The 19,648-nt window shown below is 48.0% G+C and overlaps 3 protein-coding genes across 7 annotated transcripts in view; all 3 read right to left on the bottom strand.

Moving 5' to 3' along the window:
- Positions 1–19,648, bottom strand: part of Tspear (thrombospondin type laminin G domain and EAR repeats) — a 147,646-nt gene that overhangs the window by 24,020 nt on the left and 103,978 nt on the right. The window lies entirely within an intron of this gene.
- LOC127224145 (keratin-associated protein 10-2-like) overlaps positions 1–19,648 on the bottom strand; it is a 35,535-nt gene that overhangs the window by 1,468 nt on the left and 14,419 nt on the right. The window contains exons 1-2 of one of the 5 annotated variants that reach the window (XR_007834680.1): positions 3,536–3,593; positions 3,381–3,430 (exon numbers count right to left, since the gene is read on the bottom strand). The exons of 1 other annotated variant lie outside the window; for it this stretch is intronic. Coding sequence is in view for 2 of the 4 variants with exons in the window: in XM_051186995.1 (XP_051042952.1) it covers positions 3,331–3,430 (100 nt within the window). In the remaining 2 variants the exon portion in view is untranslated. Of the gene's footprint in view, positions 1–3,326; positions 3,431–3,535; positions 3,594–4,011; positions 4,109–19,648 lie in introns of those variants that run through there. 3 more of the 5 variants (XR_007834681.1, XM_051186996.1, XM_051186995.1) reach the window with 3 other exon arrangements.
- On the bottom strand, positions 16,704–17,477 carry LOC127224148 (keratin-associated protein 10-11). Its single transcript, XM_051187000.1, has one exon. It carries the CDS (start codon positions 17,405–17,407, stop codon positions 16,958–16,960), a length of 450 nt encoding a protein of 149 aa, XP_051042957.1. The 5' UTR covers positions 17,408–17,477; the 3' UTR covers positions 16,704–16,957.

Genomic DNA, 19,648 nt, shown 5'->3' with positions numbered 1-19,648 from the left:
CAGCCAGAACCAGGTGAAGCTTCTAACTTGGCAGCGGCAAGTGAGCCTGTCTCCTTGGACCCACAGAGCCACCAGCCACCAGACTCACTCCCTTTTCCTCCCCATCCATTTAAACCATTCTTTGTGGTTTTTAATTCTCTGACCTCAAGATTCAACCAGCTATTGCACATCAAGTTTATCTCTCTCTTTCTCATTTTTTTTTCAAGACAGGGTTTCTCTGTATTGCTTTGGAGCCTGTCCTGGAACTTGCTCTGTAGACCAGGTTGACCTCGAACTCATAGAGATCTACCTGTCTTTACCTCCCAAGTGCTGAGATTAAAGGTATGTGCCACCAATGCCCGGTTAAGTTTATCTCTTTTTATGGGCCTGTAATATTCCATTGTATTGCTTTACCACAGTGTATCTGTTCAGTGATGGATATCAATAAGGATACAGACTAGTCCCGAGACTGAATGCCTCTACGTTTTATTCTTCTCAAATCCTGAGATTAAAGGTGTGAGCTCTGATTTACTCTCCAGAAGCCCTGGGTGATCTTTACACAGAGCTCCATCTACCTCTTAATTCTTAGTCCTGGGATTAAAGGTGTGTGCCTGACTTCTATGGCTAACTAGTATGGCTGCTTTGCTATTTTAACCTCTGGTGGCTTTAATAAATCATGGATATATCACCACGCTAACCAGTATGCCCAATGACCTCACTTTCTCCCATTAGGCCCCACCTCCTGACAACATCACAGGCTGGGGACCAAGCTTCAGCACCTGGGTTCTGGGCACACTGAAAACTATAGTACAGCAGTACCTGGCTCTGTTTCTGGGATGTTGGATTTCCTTGCTCGGGTCTCTGACCTGAGGCTTTTCTTGGCACAGGTGCCCACGCCTGTAAACTTCTCCTACCGCAGGGCATCCGCTTCCTCTACACTATGATGGCTGATGTCCAGTGTCAACCTGACAGGATTTGGATCTCCTGGGGAACATGCTGCTGGGCCTGTTAGTGAGGAAGTTTCCAGGGAGGAGTAACTGAGGAGGGAAGAGCTGCCATGAATAACAAAGAGGAAATGACCTGAGCCCCTGAGCATCTCTCTGCTCCCTGACTGAGGTCTCTGTGAGCCTCCTCACACCCCTGCCACCATGATGTCCCTACCATGACAGACTGTGTTCTCAAACCCTGAGTCAGAACCAACTCCTTCTTTCCTTAAGTTGTTTGGTTCAGGTGTTTGTCACCATCAGAAAAGCAAGTAACAGAAGGGACACCAGGAGTCGACAGGGTGAGGGAATGGTGTATCAGTTCCCCACATCTGACAGAGGCCACCATGTACTCTGCAAAGGAACCTTAGAGTCAACAATGAATCAACCTAACTCAAAAAGTGGCAAGAGAGTGGATAGACCCTTTGCCAAAGAAGACACCCAGATGCCAAACGATGCCCACAGTGTAAACTCGGAAAACTGAAGTCACAGGCAGGGTGGGGCACATCTGTGATCTCAGCTATGCAGGAGGGGGGATTATGAGTTTGAGGACAATTTGTGCTGTGCAGAAAAATGAGGGAGAGAGAGAGAGAGAATATTGATGAGAGGGTGGATCTGTATACTTGTAAAAATGCCCCACATCAAAATGCCAACAGCAGATGTTGGGGAGGAAGAAATGATGGGAACTCTTGCTCCCTGCTTCTAGGAATGCAGGATGGCTCAGAGATGTAGAGGAACTTGGTGGGCTCTTAACAAAAAAAAAAAAAAAAAAACCAAACACACCTCCAACCATTGAGCACCAGTATCCCTTGGTATTTATTAAAAGGAGCTGAAAGGCCACATCTTCACAGAGATCTCTGAATGGATGTGCATGCTGCCTTATCAAAATGCCAAAAGCCCCACAGAATCATACTGAGCCTCAGCTGGGGGAGGGGAAGACCCTGCAGAGAAGGGAGAAACCCTGCCAAGGGAGAGACTGCATGCAGAGAAGGGAATGATGTTCGGTGACAGAGGAAAAAGACTGGAGGAGCATGGACCTGGAGGGGCTTGAAGGACGTGGGGGATGTAGTGGGACCTGGAGGGGCATAGGGCCCTTCTGAGCACGGGTCTAAGTGAGAAGAGAGGGTTGCAAGGGGATTGCCAGGGTGGGGGCCAGGGAGACTCCATAGGATATCAGAACCCTGAGGGCATTCAGGTCAGCAAAGTATTATGTAAGACACTGCAGAGATGGGGACATGTGTGTGTCCTTAGCATGTCTGACACCAAGAATGGAGTTAGTGACAAAGCCAGATCCCTGGACTCAGCCGTGCAGGGCAGGGCTCCCGCCTGCTACTCCAGCTCACTACTCTCTCTCTCTCTCTCTCTCTGAGCAGTTCACTGTGGCCACACCCATGGTTATCAACTTTATCACAGCCCCAACCCCAGCTGCCCCCCTCTGGCTTTCTTTCTTGTAAATATCGTCTCGTCTTTGCTCAATGGCTCCATCTTTCTCTAACATTTGGCTGTGTGGGATAGGTGAGGTTAGTGGGTTCTCACCAATTGATTGATCTTCTCTGACCACATTTTCTCACCTTGGGTGTCTACTAAACTGAACATCGCTTCAGCTGGATGCTGTGTTTCTGTGATCATTCAAGCTTGCCTGGACGGGCTGGGTGCCAGCAGGCTAGTTACTTGGGACTCAGGTATTCTGGTGGTAAATTAGGTCAGGTCATTTGTCTGACTCCCTTCTGAGGAATTCCCCTCAGGGCACTACTCCAGGTGCTAAATATCAGGCTTCATGCCCAGGAGATGCCTCAGACTTGAGTTCTACTGCCTAGTACAGGGGATCCCTGGTCCAGCAGCAGCTTCTCTTGGCCAACTATGCATGTCTGAGACCATCACCCACTGGATGGTGAGGACCCTTTGTGGATGCTGAGAACCCTTTCCAGACATGGGAACTGTCACAGCAGCATCTCACTTTTCTTCTTTGTGCAGAGCATGACACTGAGCTCCACTGGACATCCCCAGGGCAGGTGGCCAATGTCTCTCACTATTGTGAGTCAAAGTCCCTCCCTCCTGGAAACAATCACAGCCTGTAGAGAATGACATCTACTTAAATCAGATTTCTCACAGCATGAGAGGAGATCCAGGCGGTTAGAAGAGTTTATTGATGTTCTGAATGTCTGAAGGGCTAATGCCGAAGACAAGTGACCAGAGCAGAGGGACAGTGAAGGGGACAGTGACCTGGGGTGCAGGTGGAGTTCCTGGGAGGCAGGAGGTCAGGTCAGGTCATGTCAGTGTAGGAAACATGTTGGTGTTCTGGGGAGATCCCACATCAGGAGCTAAAAGGGATTGGGGAGGGGACATGAGCAGGAAGTAGACAGATCCATCAGCAGCTGGACTTCTGTCCGGAGGAGAGGCCACAGCAGGCCTGGCTGGAGCACACAGGGCGGCAGAGCAGGGACATGCTGGAGCAGGGCTTGCAGCAGCTGGGCTGGCAGGAGGAGGCACAGCAGGAGGAGGTGGGCACACAGCAGGCTGGTCTGCACACAGGGCGGCAGAGCAGGGACATGCTGGAGCAGGGCTTGCAGCACACAGGCTTGCAGCAGACAGGCACACAGCAGGAGGGTTGACAGCATGAGGGCTGGCAGCTAGACTGCTGGCAGCATGGGGAAGATCCAGAGCAGATGGGTGTGCAGCAGACAGGCTTGCAGCAAAGAGTCACACAGCAAGGTGACTGGCAGCATGAGGAGGAAGCTCCACAGCAGACTGGAGCACAGCAGACAGGCTTGCAGCAAACTGGCACACAGCAGGATGGCTGGCAGGGGGAGCAGGTGCAGCAAGCTGGCTGGCAGCTAGACTGCTGGCAGCATGAGGGTGTGCAGCAGCTGGTACAGACAGATTGGCAGCAGGGGCTGGACACACAGCTCACTGGGGTGCAGACAAGAGTAATGCAAGGGGCTGGGGTACAGCAGCTGGGGACACAGCAGCTGGGCTGGCAGCAGCTGGGGACACAGCAGCTGGGCTGGCAGCAGCTGGGCTCACAGCAGCTCTCTGGGCAGTCATCCACCTGCCAGGAGGAGTTGGTGCAAGCGTCAGAGCAGACAGACATGGTGGAGGCGGCCATGGCAGAGCTCAACTGGAGTGGAGTAGAGTGAATAAGTGAATGAGTGTTGAGTGTGTGTGTGTGTGTGTGTGAGGTGCTGGGCCATCAGCTTTTATCCCCCTGTGCTGTTGTGGGGCTTGGCCTCCCTTCCTTGTTGGTGTGGCTCATGGCCATCATTAGGGTGTTTGTTTGTCTGGGATGTTGATGAGAGATGTCATTCTGTATATATGTTTCTTTTATTGGTTAATGAATAAAGTACTGTCGGCAAATAGGAAGGCAAGATAGGTAGGACTAGGAGACAAGGAGGATTCTGGGAGAGGTAGTAAAGAAGAGTCAAGATGTAGGACATGCAAGGAATAAGAGATCTGGACTCTCTCTCTGGTAATATCATGTGGAAACACTTAGATTGATATAAATGAGTTAATATTTAAGACTGAGATAGCCAATAAAAAGCTCTAGCCATTGGCCAACAGCTTTATAACTTATGGAGTCTCTGTGTGTTATTTTGGGGCTGATGTGGCTGTGGGACCAGGCTGGCGGGAAAGTGCTCATAACAAAATGGCGCCCAATGTGGTGTGTGATTGTAACAGGATGCTGTTGTCAGACCTGTCTGTCTATCTCCTGCTAGTGGGTGATTCTGGAAGCAATGGTCAGGTAGTTAGGTGTGACTCTGTGAGCAGTGAGGATGGGGTGTCATTGGTGAGACTTATCCCAGCCATTCTATGGCTGCAGAGATGTCGTCTGGCTATGGCTAGCTGCCAGGATACTTGTCCTCTCTGCAAGTAGTGCTAGGAGATTAATGTCTTCAGCCCAGAAATCCTCCCATAGCCCAGCTCTGGTTGAGGACAGTTGTCACTTTGTAACAGTACTGAGACCAGCAATATGCAGTGACATGTCTAGAGCCATTGAGCTGAGTGTGCAGTGACTGCCTGTAACTACTACCCCTATAGTATCTCCCCAGTTCCTGAACCTCTCTGTATTTCCCTGTGACACTGTCCACCCTGCCCTGTGCCTGTGTCCACCCTGTCCTGCGCCTGTGTCCACCCTGCCCTGTGTCCACCCTGCCCAGCGCCTGTGTCCCTGATAGCATGGAAACATTTTCTCTTCATAGAAATTGCTACAGGATAGATACATTTGGAGATGGTGTGACAACTGGCTCTGATTCTGTATGAGATCCTCTGCCTACCATACTTGACCATGGGGAATGGACCTTTATCAGCCAGTGGAGTTGGGGGGGGGTGGAGAAGCTGGCTTGACAAGTGAATTTCTGTTTGAAGGCACCAGGAGGCCTTCAGTGATAGCTGAGACTTGAAGGACCAAATCTCTGTTACAGAAGAGTCCTGGATGGGACCTATATTACTGTGGATTTTCCTCTTGAGGCACTGAGTCAGCTCACTGGGAAGGGACCAGGAAGTTGACCAAATGTTTTAGTGGTCTTAGAACAAGAGGGCAAAGCACAGAGTCCAGGGCCTACTGAGGTGGAGGGGGTCTGGGAAGCAAACCCTGACTGTGAGTACAGGAACCTCCGCCAGGAAAAGCAAAGCAGAAACTAGATGGCCCTGCCTATACATCAGCTCAACTGAACATAAGCTGCCCATAAACCTACTGTTTGCCAGAGACACAGCCATCCATCTCACCCATCCCTTCTGGGCCAGACAGGAGCACCAGAGACTCAAGAGATCCTAGATTTTTTTTTCCCACAGTGAATTTTTGCCATTGGTCAAGCATTATCAGGCATTCTAAAAGATAAGACCAGTCAAGAGAAGAACAAACAAGAGACCTAGACATTAGAACAGCCACACATGAACTTGAGCAACCCATGAGGGCTGGGGATGTAGCTAGGCAGCAGACTGGGTGCCTAGGATGTTTAAGCCCCAGCACTGTAAAACAAAGAGGGTTTCTGTGGGGATGCACTTCAAAACAAAAGGGTAACCATGGTGACGCCCTTGTTTCTCTTCAGATCAAAAGAAGCTTTTACCTAAAAGGGACAGTGACACATCTTTCAGGAAGATTGGGAGAAAGGTGGAGAGTTTTTTCAGTGGCAACTGGCAATCCACAAATAAGAACACAAAAACTGAAATTTCAGTCCGTGCTTGATTAGGTTAACAGCATATCAGACAAGGCTGAAGAGATTAGTGACAAAAGGGGGTGATGGATATGATGACTGAACACGGGTGAGGAGGACTAAAGCAGAGGAAATGGAGCAATAAGCAAGGGTCAGGGTGCAGAATGGTTTGGATCCTAGGGGATACAAACAGATGTGGGTGAGGTAAATGACTACAAATAGGCAGGAGCTTTAAACTGATGAAAGACATTGATCCAGCAGTACAAATAGAGTGTATTTTAGGTTCATTTAAAAGAGTGTAGAGAAGCACTACACAGGAATCTATGAATGTGCACATCAGGGCTGAAGTACAATGATAGAAGTGAGTAGGGGTGGGAAGCAGCCACATGACTGACAGATGACTTCTTGATGGGAAAATGGGGACCAGGAGGCCATGGAAGCATTCTTTCTCATCAGAAAGAAAACAGGTACCAAGCTAGAGCTCTCTACCCACAAAGGATGCTCTTGGAGACGAGGGCCAGACATCAATAATCTCAGACACAGACTCTGAGAAATCAGTGAGATATTGCCAAGGAAGAGGTGAGGTTAAACTGAACAACTGCCAACAGTATTGGAACTCCTCATAAACCCTTTAACAGGTAGACTATGCAGAAGCAGGGATGAGAATGTTCTGGAGTTAAAGGGTCTCAACACACTGTGTTGTCCAAGGAGCAGTATGTCACATGGCTGTGCTGACATCTATGTCCCGGGTTCCCAAATCTACAACTGTTGTTTAACCACTGTCCTGTGCTAAGTGGGGGCAGCAGCTGGGATCCAATCTGAGAGAAAAGAGATGGAAAGTGGAGGAATGAAAATCCCATGCCTGCAACTCCAAACATGAAGCAAGGAGATAAAGGGGACACTGCATTATGTGGCTTGAACCTCACTAAGAGAGTGTGATGCACTGCCACCCCATTGGACCTGGGGTATGAAGCTTGTTCATGGGGCTTCATTTTCCATTTCTGTGATGACTTGGGGAGCGGTGTATTCATTGCCATCCTGGAGGGCCTGTCCACCCTCCAGAACGTCATCATTCTATGTCTAAGATATTTCAGGAAAGGTTACAAATAGATGGCTGTGGTTTGGATATAAGGTAGCCCCTCAGGCTCACATGCTTGTATATTTGGTCCCCAGAGAGTGGTGCCTCTTTGGAATGTTGCAGAACCTCTAAAAAGTGGAGCCTGGCTGGGGGAGAGGGGGCAGGCCTTGAGGTTTTATAGCCAGCCCCACTTCCAGTCTGCTTCTGGACCAGTTGTCTCACACTCCTGCCGCCAAGTCTTCTCTACCACGACGGACTGTATCCCTCAGACTCTGAGAGGGAACAGTTCTTTTCCTCAGGAATTTGGTAACAAGTAGCTTACAGGGACTGACAGGCAGGGGCTGCAGTAGGCCAGAAACTGATAAACAGGGACAAAGGACGAGAGACACCACGGGTGGACGGTAGAGGTGATGTACTGCACACATCTGCCTAGCTTTACATTCCACACAGAAGAAAGGAAAGCTGCAATATCTTCCACCCAAACATCTAGAGTCAAAAGAATCCTTTTACCCAGGTGTCTGGCAGTGAAGACACCTTTATTGGAGGATTCTCCAGTGGACTGGAAGCAGGAATCTCTGGAAGAAGCTGGCCACAGCCAGAAAGGTGGCAGTGGACAGTGAATAGTAAGGAGATCGTGTGCTAGCTGGGGTGGTTTATCAGCAGGAGAAGGGGCACAGAACATCACATGACCACAAGCAGGATCCCTCACAAAGGTCCAGCAATCCTAGATGTTACTAGATGTCACTCCCAGCATCTGACTCCCAAAAGCCAGCAAGCAAAACTGAACAGAATTGATGAGCTAGGCAATTCCAGCTTCAGAATAACAGTGGAGACTTCAGTAAGCTCTCTCTAGTAAAAACTAAATGGTAGAACTAGATCCATGTTATGAGCAGTTTTCCCACCAGCCTAGTCCCACAGCTGCATTAGCCCCAAATAACACACAGAGACACTGTATCAGATATAAAGATGTTGGCCAGTTACTAGCGTTTCTTATTGGCTAGCTCTGTCTTAAATATTAACCCATTTCTATTAACCACGTTTCCACGTGGCCTTATCGGAGAGAGGGTCCGGACCTCTTCCTCTAAAGTCTCTACATCTTGACTCTCACTATTAAACCTCCCAGAATCCTCCTTATCTCCTAGCTCTGCCTATCTTGCCTTCCTATTTGCCAACAGGGCTTTATTCATTAGCCAATAAGAGAAACATATTTACAGAATGACATCTCCCATCAGATCCAAGTTCTACAAGGAAATATGGGGATGGAAGAACACTGGAAGTCAGCCAGAGTCCATGGATGAGTGCAAAAGAAAACCAGGCAACAACAGACCGTATTCCTTCCAGATGCACATGGACCAATCTCCCAACAGACAGGAAGAGAGGCCACCACACCAGGGTGACAATTTAAGATGACTGAAACTATACAAGTGTCTTCCCTGGCCACACAGCAAGAAAGCAGATGGCAAACTAGACGTAATCAGAGTTCACAGGCACAGTAGTAAATTTAGTCTCATGTGCAACCTGGGTGCCAGAGGATCCAGGGCACTTAGAAAGGGCTTAGCTGGAAGAAGAGGCAGCTGTCAAAGCTGATGAGAGGCTGCCAGAATGGTCCCCAAAGGGGAGCAGGGGACTGGGGACACCTAAGAGAGAAATCTCACATCAGTCTGCCTTCATACACAAAGAAGCCAGAGGTGAAGAGAAGTGGCATCCAAGGCTATCAGAAGGACATCAAATGAGAGAACCAAGAAATAACACAGAAAATAGAAAAGCAAGATTGATGAGGCCCAAAGTTAGTTCTTTGAAAGGAGCAGCACAACTGGTGGCATGTGGCCAGAATGACAAAGAGCTGAATGGTTCAAGCCAGACACGAACTCGGAAATCCCTGTAAAGGACACGCACAGCTCAGATCAGCCTTAGCTGGATTCCGTCTCCAGAATCAGTGTGCACTGTGAACATCTACAGACTAGCTAGGAGAGACAGATGGCAACTGACATCTTTACCTCATCCTTTCACTGTGGTCCAGCCACCAGTGTCTGGTCCAGCTGGTGTCTGGTCAGTTCAGCTACAACACATGTCTTTTGTTTGTTTGTTTGTTTGTCTGTTTGTTTGTTTGTTTTTCCAAGACAGGGTCTCTCTGTGACACTTTGTAGAGCAGGCTGGCCTCAAACTCACAGGGATCCCCCTGCCTCTGCCTCCTGAGTGCTGGGATTAAAGGTGTGCCCTGGTACCACCCAGCCTGTATTTCCTGTAATGCAGGTCAGCTGCAGATTCACCTTTCTTTCTGATGGGTACCATCCCATCTGAGTCTGTTGCCTTTGCTGCACTTTTGGCAGCTAATGACTCTTCGAGGTCCAAGGATGGGTCCTCTTCCTTCCCCCACCCACCCAGAGCTCTGTACCAGCCATAATCCTTCTCCTCTCCTACTGTTCCTTAGAAAGCCTCAGCTGTCACTCATCTCTCACTGTGTCAACATTCACTCTGTTTTTGTCTCTTAGCAATCCTCTGCTTCCATGAAAATGCCATTGCCCATGGTATCCATTGAATCTCCTGGAACAGAGCACATATTTCATTAAAATTAGAAATGTTTGAGCCACTGTTTCTCCAAACACTTCTTTCTTATTCTCTCCTTCTGGAACTCCTGTCACACATGTTGATGTGCCTTAGGGTGTCCCCTAGTCTCTCAAGATCGACCACTCATCATTTAAAAAATCTACTCCTCATGGGGGCTGGAGAGATGGCTCAGAGGTTAAGAGCACTGGCTGTTCTCCCAGGGGTCATGAGTTCAATTCCCAGCAATCACATGGTAGCTCACAGCCATCTGCAATGAGATCCACTGCTCTCTTCTGATGTGCTGGCACACATGCAGACAGAACACTGTATACATAATAGGTAATAAATCTTAAAAAAAAATCTACTCCTCTCATTGGCTGTTTCAGGGTTGGTCATCATATAGCCTGGTTCTTCTGACCTCTCCCTTTGACTATCAAAGCCCTACAGGAGAATTTCCACTTCAGCTGGACTTACTTTCCAAGTTGAGAATTTCTACTTGATTCCATTAATTTTCCTCCTGCAGTGAGCACAGTCTCTGCCTTTTCCAGCTGTTTCTTCCTGTATCAGGATGCAGAACTGATCCTGGACAATGAGCACTGGAGGCTGGTTCTAGGTTTCTGGGTCTCTTCCCAAGCCCTGCAGCCTGTGGTTGACATTTCCAGCATGTTTTTTACTTGTTCTTTTTGCCTTACAGTTTTTCTGAAGTAGCCTCGTCACATGCAGTACACATCAGAACTATTAAGTTAGTGCTTGGGCAGTGAGTTGGAGGGGTTCCTTCAATGCCTGGCATCATGGTTTGGAATTTAAATAACCCCCAAAGACTTAAATGCTAAGACTCGGTTTCCAGCTTGTGGCACTACTAGGGTGAGAAGGAACCCTTTAGGTAGAGAGAACTTAGACTACTGAGGGTTTGCCTGTGAAATGACTCTGCCCTTTTGCCCTTCCTCCCAGGCTCAGCAGGTAAACATCACCCATGTTGTGCATCTCTACCACAAAACTGTGAGCAAAACAATCTCTTCTTCCTTATGTGCTGTTATCACAAGTATTTTGTCACAGTGACAAAGAATATTTGCCACTAAGCTTTGTAGCTGTTGTGTTTACCCATGGGGCTCCCCCTCAGCTCCCAGCTGGCAGTCTCCACCCTTTCCCCCTTCACTTCCTGTTTGCTCAGGGCTCAAAGCTCTCCCCCAGTGACATTCTCAGCATGTGCCTCTGTGGTCATGTTTGGAACCTTCTAGACTCCCGAGACTGTTTCAAATCCATAATTACTCAAAGCTCTTGGTTCCCAGCTTCCCTCAACTCTTACCCAGCTGTTCTTCTCTACCCTGGGTGACACCGATGGGTTTGTTCACACTTAGATGCTTGACCAATGCCCTCCCTGTATTCAGCAAGCTTTGAATTTGGAGAAACCAAGGCCGGCTCTTCAGGGAGCTTCAGACAGGTGCCGGCCAACGCTTTCTTGTTTCCTTTCTCTTGTTGTGATAAGACATGCAAACCATCTAGGTTGCTTCCAGGTTCTTGCTATTACAAATAGTGCTGCTATGAACATAGTTGAACAGATGACTTTGTTGCATGGATGTGGAACATTTGGGTATATGCCTAAGAGGGGGATTGCCGGGTCCTGTGGTAAACTAATTCCCATTTTCCTGAGGAACCGCCATACTGATCTCCAAAATGGCTGTTTACACTCCCACCACCTGGAAGCAACCTAGATGCCCCTCAATTGAAGAATGGATAATGAAGAAGTGGCACATCTACACAATGGAATACTACTCTGCAGAAAAAAATAATGGTATCTTGAAATTTGCAGGCAAGTGGATGGCATTTGAAGAACCATCCTGAATGAGGTAACCCAGTCACAAAAAGAGAAACATAGTATGTACTCACTCATATATGGATTTTAGACTAGAGCAAAGTATCACCAGCCTATAATTCATACCACCAGAGGAGTTAGGATACAAGCTGTATTCTAAGAGATTCATATAAAGTCCCTCACAGAAGAGGGAAGGGACAAGACCCCCAGAGCACAGGGGAAGTGGGGGGGGCAGCAAATGGAGAGAGAAGTAGGAGAAAACGAGGGTGAAGAAAGGAAAACATGTGCGACTAGGAAGATTGAGCCTGGTTAGGAATAGAAGACAAGAAAGAGAGAGAGAGAGAACATAAAAGAGGGAGCCAATATTGGTTTGAAGATAAAATTGAACACAAAGAAAGGTTTAGAGAACTACAAGACTGCCGCCAACTAACAATTTGAGCATCCGTGGAAAGGCTACCATAAATGCCCTTCCCGGAGAGTGAGATCAACAACTAATTTATCCATGGAGCCCTCATCTAATACCTGTTGGAAACAGGAGCAAACACCCATACATAAACACTGAGTCGAACTAGAACCCAGATGCAGATGGAGAGGACAAGACCAGGCTGCAGAAACACATAGAGACAGCTTACCTGAACAAGGAGGAGCTAACGGGCCCCCAGACTGATAGCTGGGAAGCCAGTGTGGGACTGACTCAGGCCCCCCTGAATATGGGTCTCAGCCAGAAGGACTGAGCAGTCTAAGAGACCTCAGACAGTGGAGCCAGGATGTATCCCTGGTGCACAAAAGGAACTTGTGAACACATCCTCCATGGAGGGATAACTGCCTTAATCTAGAGACAGGAGAGAAGCCCTAGTCCCTACTTCACATGACCTGTCAGATCTACATGACCCCAACATATGGAATTCGGGTGGGGGGGATGGGAGGGGAGGGTGGCTAGGGTGCATGTGAGAGGGCAGATAGGGTAAAAGTGAGTGAAGGAGGGAAGGAGGGAGGGAGGGAGAGAGGGAGAGAGGGAGAGGGTACTATGTCGACATGTAAAATAATAAATTAAAAAAAATGCTTTGACTCCAAAATTTAATTTCAAGGACAAGTTACTGGGGAAAAGGATTTCTATTTTTGTTTCCACAGAAAATGAAAAGTGGTGGATTCCTTCCAGACTAATGTGGTTTGATCAAGCCAGACCACCTGAAACAGAGTACCAGGGGATCCTACATTCAAAACAGCTGGACAAAGCAGCCTTTGCCAGGATTTCTTCATCTTCTTAGAATCCCCCATGACAGCGCCCCTTACCAGCAGGAAGTAGTTTGGAAAGAATGATGCCCAAATTCCCAAATATTGTCTATAAATGTTGTTTGTTTTCATTTAAATGGACTTGGTTTTATTAAAAAAAAAAAAAAAAAAAAAAAAGGACATGCAAACCAAGAGCAACTTAGGGAAAGGAATTATCTAACTTATGCTTCCTGGTCACAGTCATCATCGAGGGAAGTCAGGCCAAGAACTCAAGCAGGAACTTGAAGCAGAAAGCATGGAGGAACTTAGCCTACTCATGCTTAGCAAGCTTTATTTATTTTTTGAGATTATAATATAGTTACATCACTTTCCTCACTCTAACCCCTCTCATATACCTTCTTGTTCTCATTCAAATTCATGGTCTCCTTCTCTGTAATTGTTTCACATGCACACACATGTCTGTCATCTATCTATCTATCTATCTATCTATCTATCTATCTATCATTTATCTATCCATATATATATATATCCATATATATATCCATATATATATATATGGATTTACACACACACACACACACACACACACATATATATCCTGCTTACTTCATATAATGTTACTTGTATGTATATGCTTTCAGGGATGCCCATTTGGTATTGGATAACCAATTGGTGTGCTCTTCCATGGGAAGACTATATTTCCCACTCTTAGTGTTCCTTAGTTGCCTGTAGTTCTTTGTGTAGGATGGAGGACTTTAGCACATCTATTGAGTTTGTCCTTGTTCAGCTCATGTTTAGGTAACGATGTGAGCGATCTCTCATGGGTGTAGCTTCTCTGGCATTTCTAGGAGACACAATCTCACAGAAAACTTTCTGTTCCTTTGGGTCTTACAGTTTTTTCCACCCACTCTTCTGAAATAATCCCTGAGCCTTAGGTGGAGAAGATTGTTATAGATGCATCAGTAGGGACCTGGCTCCACAACTCTGCATTTTAAACCATTTTCTATTATTGTCACTGTCTGTTGCAAAAAGTTTCCTTGATGAAGGATGAGAACTATATCTGTGGCTATAAGGGTAAACATTTGGAATGTAATTAGGGATTATGCTGGTTTAGACTTCACTAGTTTTGGGTATTTGGTTAGGTTTCTAGTACCAGGCATGATTCCCCTCTTGTTGAATGAGTAGCTAGCTCTCTTACATAGCCCAGGGAATGGTATCACCTACAGTGGGCCCTTCTACATCAATTAGCAATCAAGATTATCTCCTCCAGGTCAATATGAGCTGGGTAATCCTTCATTTGAGACTCCCTTCTCAGATGACTCTGGGCTGTGTTGACAATAAAGATTCCTCAGAAGTATTTCCACTCTGTTCTTAGGCACATAGGGACTGTACCTACTGCTCGGGGCTGGGCCCAGTAGGGAAGGGTTGGGAGGTAGCAGTCACAGAGCTCTCCAAGCTGTGCATGGTGTTTCTGTGCTTCAGTGTCCTGTGTGCCAATGATGTGTCAGAGGAGAAGCAGGTGGCAAATGAAGTTTGAGGTATCAGCCCACCAGGAGGTGGATCCCTGATGGGTAAATCTGGGATAGGCATGACCCCAAGACCACAGATTCTAGAATGTCTTTTGCTTCTGCTGGGCCATGTCTGCTGCTGCCATCTTTCTCTGATATCTGGCATGGTATGAATGAGTGTGAGGAGATCCCCACTGCCTGTAATGTAGGGTATTTATCTCATGGATACATCACATACTATTACACTTTTACTTGTGGATTATTATGAAGATGATTTCTTCTTAAACTGTATTATCTAATTGATAATAATAATGCTAGTTTAAATAGAGTTTTGATGATTAAAAATAAATGTAAGGAAGTATTGCACATCTAGAGCCTATGAGTTTCACCTAAGGAGCTGCATAGATCACAGTTAAGGTCAATGATTAAAGAAACAATTGTCTCCCCAGGAGACAGGCTGGCTTGAATTCTTTTAATCTTAATGTCAAAAAATGCACTCACAGGTTTCAGTGTGTGTCATTAGATGAAACAAAGCCTTAAAGTAACTTTGGGTTAGATTAGGTGCTTTGATAATAGCTTTGAGATGAAAAATTCTAGAAAACAATCTAAAGTTCACAAGGACACATAACTGAGTTATAGATTCATTAGGTTAGGGTAAAAAATACAAAAATACTAGCTGATGCACTTTCCCACCATAGGATTGGTGGGTGATCAAAAACAATGATTAATTTATTGTACCCATTTTTGTTCTCAATCTCCTGATATAAGAAACTATTAATGCACCCAAAGATTTAAATTAAAGCTAACTAATTGTTTTTCATGTATAAAAGTCTAGGTTTATGATTCCTTTAAAGAGTCTTCATAAGGTTACCTTTTAATAAAAGTAATAAAGTGATTGATTCTTTCTTTGTAACTGCAATATGCAACCTTCCAGCAAAAGAAATGGCTGAGAAAAAATACCCTGGTTGCTTGCACTCTGTTACTTAGGTGTAAATGTATGTGGGTTCTTGGGATGACTTTGCTTTATTCATGTAAGGGAGATGAAAACTACATTTTTACCTGCATTCATTTTAATCATTCACTTGGAAAAAAGATGTAACCACACTGCAATTTCTATATTTCCTGAAAGATTTTGTTGGGGTATATAAGCTGTAGAAGAAAAATAAAGAGACCAAATGCAGATCAGAATACAAAAGGAGAATAAAGAAAACATCTGAAGGAAACCATCAAGAGAGCGAGTTGTCTTTTCCCTTACCCCCTCAGATAAAGAAGTCTTAGTATACCAACTCCATGGATCCCCTTCAAGCCCTGTACTGCTGAAGGCTGGTTCCCCAGAGAGAGAGAGCAGAACATGGAGGGACCTAGCACCTCAGCAAAGGCCAACATGGGAGGTTGTCTTCCTTGTCACACACACCAAGGTAATGTGTCCATGATGAGGTGGCCTCCACTGCCCCTGCTGCTAAGTGGACTCAGGAATCCCCATAGAACCAACACTGCATTCATCTCCCTTACTAATTCATTCCTTTTGCTCTGCCCTTGTAATTCTAGGAGACAATTCTCAAAAGTCTCTCAGCAATGGTGAGGCCACATTTGCCCATGTTTGGACATCATGTTCTTCTGTCTCCTGTGGGCTCATTTGCTTACCTGGGTTTATGGCCAGCCCCATCCCATTGTACACCATGCTTTATCCTCCATCTGCAGGTGGGGAGCCAGAGGAATTCTGGTGTTTGCTCAGCACATGGATAGGCAGGAGGACAAGATGCCTACAATTCCCCATAGTGGACCCGCTGGGTGCTGGGCCAGAGACCAGAGTTCCCTGATCTTCACCACACACACACACAATGGTGAACAGGAGCAACAGGCTGGGGTGCTTTATTCAGAGCCTAAGTGCTACTCAGGGCGAGGACCAGTGTGCAGAGTTTCTGCTGCCCACAAGATCTGGAAGTGGCCAGCAGCAGAACACTATATGAAGAAACAGGAGTTCCAGATCATATCTGATGAACCCCATACCCCACACTGCTGATACAGAGAGAGTGGAAGGGCACAGGTCCAGAGCCAGGTGCATAGCCCAAGGACAGGTGCAGATCTAGGAGCCAGATACAGGCCTGGGAACCAGGTGCAGGCCCCAGAGCCAGGTGCAGAGCCCAGAGTCAAGTGCAGGCCCCAGACCCAGATACAGGCCCAGGAACCAGTTGAAAAGCCCAGAGACAGGTACCTAGCCTAGGGTTAGGTGCAGTCCCAGGGACCAGATTCAGGCCCCAGGGCCATGGGCAAAGCCCAGAGCCAGGTACAAAGCCCACAGCCAAGGCAGAGCTCACAACCAGATACAGGCCCAGAGCCAAGTGCAGAGCACAAATCCAGGTGCAGGCCCAGGAGCCAGTTTTCTGTATGACAGTAACTACAGAGATGGAATGGGACAGAAGAGGTTTTATTGGTGCTCAGAGGACAAGAGTAACACAGCTGATAGCAGAACCAAACCAGCCAGATTGGGAATGGTTGGAACAACCAGCATTTTTAGGAGCTGAGGTAGGAGAGTAGCTGGAGGACACTCGGGCTCCAGACCTGGCTGGGCTGGTGAAGGAAGGGTAAGAGCAAGTGGGCCCAGAGCATCCAGCAGGACCATAGGTCAGGGAAAGTGGATGGGAATCAGGCTCACAGTTGGACAGTCAGCAGCATGAGGAGGAAGCCTTGCAGCAGACAGGCTTGCAGCAAACTGGCACACAGCAGGATGGCTGGCAGGGGGAGCAGGTGCAGCAAGCTGGCTGGCAGCTAGAGCAGATGGAGACACAGCAGACTGGCTTGCAGCAGACAGGCTTGCAGCACAGGGTTACACAGCAGGGTGAGGAGGTGCAGCAAGCTGGCTGGCAGCTAGACTGCTGGCAGCATAAGGGTGTGCAGCAGGCAGATTGGCAGCAGGGGCTGGACACACAGCTCACTGGGGTGCAGACAAGAGTAATGCAGGAGGATGGGCCACAGCAGCTGGGCTGGCAGCAGCTGGGGACACAGCAGCTGGGGACACAGCAGCTGGGCTCACAGCAGCTCTCTGGGCAGTCATCCACCTGCCAGGAGGAGTTGGTGCAAGCGTCAGAGCAGACAGACATGGTGGAGGTGGCCATGGTGGGGTTGGATGGAGTTGGGAACGTATGAGTGTGTTGAGTGCCTGTGAGTGTCTTGAGTGAGTGTGCGTGTGTGTGTGAGGTTCTCTGGGCTCTGGGCTTTTATCCCTCAGGTGTGTTTTGCTGCTCTGTGCCCTTCCCCTTCCTTGTTGTTCAGTCTAGAGGGTGCCCAGGGCTCAGTCATAAACTGCTGTGCTGGTCACTCTGCCTGGCCCTGTGGCTGGGCTGTCTGCACTCTCTATCTGGTGGCCACTTGTTAGGATTTTGGAGCTGACTCTTGGCTCTGAGGATGTACTCTGTGTCCCAGCTTCTCTGACCTCAGTGGGGTGACCTGACAGACCTGTGACTAGAAAAGAGAAGGCAGGCACCCTGCTCTGGAGCAGGCAGTGAAAACATCCAATGACGTTCCCATGGTCCAAGGATGGGTCAGTTGTCAGCAGCCAGCCAAGGGCCTCTTGGATATGAAGATGGTCACTGAAGCCCAGCCTGGGCTCCTAGGCATTTGGAAATCACACTAAAGTCTAACCTAGCCAGAAGTCAATGCCCCCTGGAGCCCAGGGTCACTTGTCCTGGGTCAAAACCTGAGGCTGGGGGTGAACATACAGGCTGCAGGAGGCAGGCATGGACCAAAGTCACTTGGAGCTCACTTATCCTGGGTGGCTGTTAGGGAGGTAAGCGGGGTAGAGGGCTGGCCCTGATCCCAGATGCCCATCTCAGGCCTCCTGCATCCCAGTGTCCTCCCCCTATCTCTTGTCAGGTTCCGAGTGTGGGCAGAGTGACAATGTTCATGCCTTACACAACCGAGTCTCTCACAGAATGGAGGCCTCCTTAGAGTTCTCAGCTGACATGAGGGAGGGGTGAGTGGGGCTGCTGTCACCAGAACTTCTCCATGCTGTTCTGGGGTCTAGGAAAGTGACACACCAAGAGTCGAGATGATAGCAAGCATGTCTAGTGTCTGTGTGTGAGGGAACTCTCCACTGACAATTGAGTTGCCTGTCTGAGGAGCTGTTCTGCCCGGGCTCACAGGAGGCCAGATGAAGAGAGGTCTGAGCACCCAGGATCCCACCCCCACCCTCAGGAGCAACTGCTGGGTGCGAACAGAGGGAAGCAGAAGCCACTAGTATAAAACACCCATGAGACTCTCAGACAGTGTCAGGTGTTCACAGAGCTCCAAAGCCTCACCAGAGACCATGCTCGTTCCCTGACAAAACTCAGGACATGACGGCTCCAGGGCATAGGGCTTCTGAGGATTTATTTGGCTGAGGTCATTGGGTTTTGACCAAAGTTCCATCCAAACCCAAGTGGTTTTTCTATACACTCAGGACATTCCATGCTCTGTCTCTGTCAGCCATAACCCTCTGTGGCCACCCAGAGGTGACGCCACAGACTCAGCTTACTGTAAGACTTGCTTAGCAGAGTCCCAAGGAGTGTGAGCAAGGGGACAGGGGCCACAGGGAGACAGCAGCAGCATTTGTCCCCAGTGGAACACAGGGAGCTTTGTGCCGTGACCCAAGAGCAGGAAATCACAGCGCACAGACTTGAATGATAGATTCCGCGAGCTCAGAAAATGGTCCTTGCCATGGTGAGGACAGGGACAGGGGTGGTGCACAGAATGCCCTGAGAACCTGCTGTGTGCCGGGCAGTAGTCTCAGCACTTCCTGTCTGTTGTTGTCTGAGTGTGAAATGTGTCCATAAGTATGAAATGTGTCCCCAAGTGTGAGATGTGTCCACGAGTGTGAAATGTCTCCATGAAGCTCACTATGTTTTTGAACACAGAGCCTGGCTGGTGGTAGAAAGTCACAGTGGGTTGCGGCTTGGGGACTACAGGTTGACCCTCTTGGCCGGAGTTTCTGCCCCTTGGCCCCTAAGATGTGAAACGAGCAGTCATGTGCTCCTCCTGCCACACCTTTCCACCAGGACTTAGTGTACCCTCTGGAGCCATGAGCCCAGATTGATCCCTCTTCCTGAAACTGGGTATTCGCTACTCATGATTGGGAGAAAAAGGACCCCTACAGAAAACCAGACTGGGGTGTCACTGTTGCTGTGGTGTGTCTGACTGTGTGCTCAGGCCCTCCGACTGGTGTATGGAAGGAATGAGGAAGAGTCTGGGACTGGAGAAGTCCTGCACTATTGTGAACTGAGCTTAATGCACAATTCTGGTGGCGGTTCACATGATCAGAGGTCAGTGCAGACAGTGAAGACCTGACTCTCGATATTTCAAAGACCTGGGCTCCAGGCCAT

Source organism: Phodopus roborovskii, unplaced genomic scaffold, assembly GCF_943737965.1.
Source record: "Phodopus roborovskii unplaced genomic scaffold, PHOROB, whole genome shotgun sequence".
NCBI lineage: Eukaryota > Metazoa > Chordata > Mammalia > Rodentia > Cricetidae > Phodopus > Phodopus roborovskii.
Note: the sequence above shows the minus strand (reverse complement) of the source record. Positions and strands in the feature narration are given on the sequence as shown.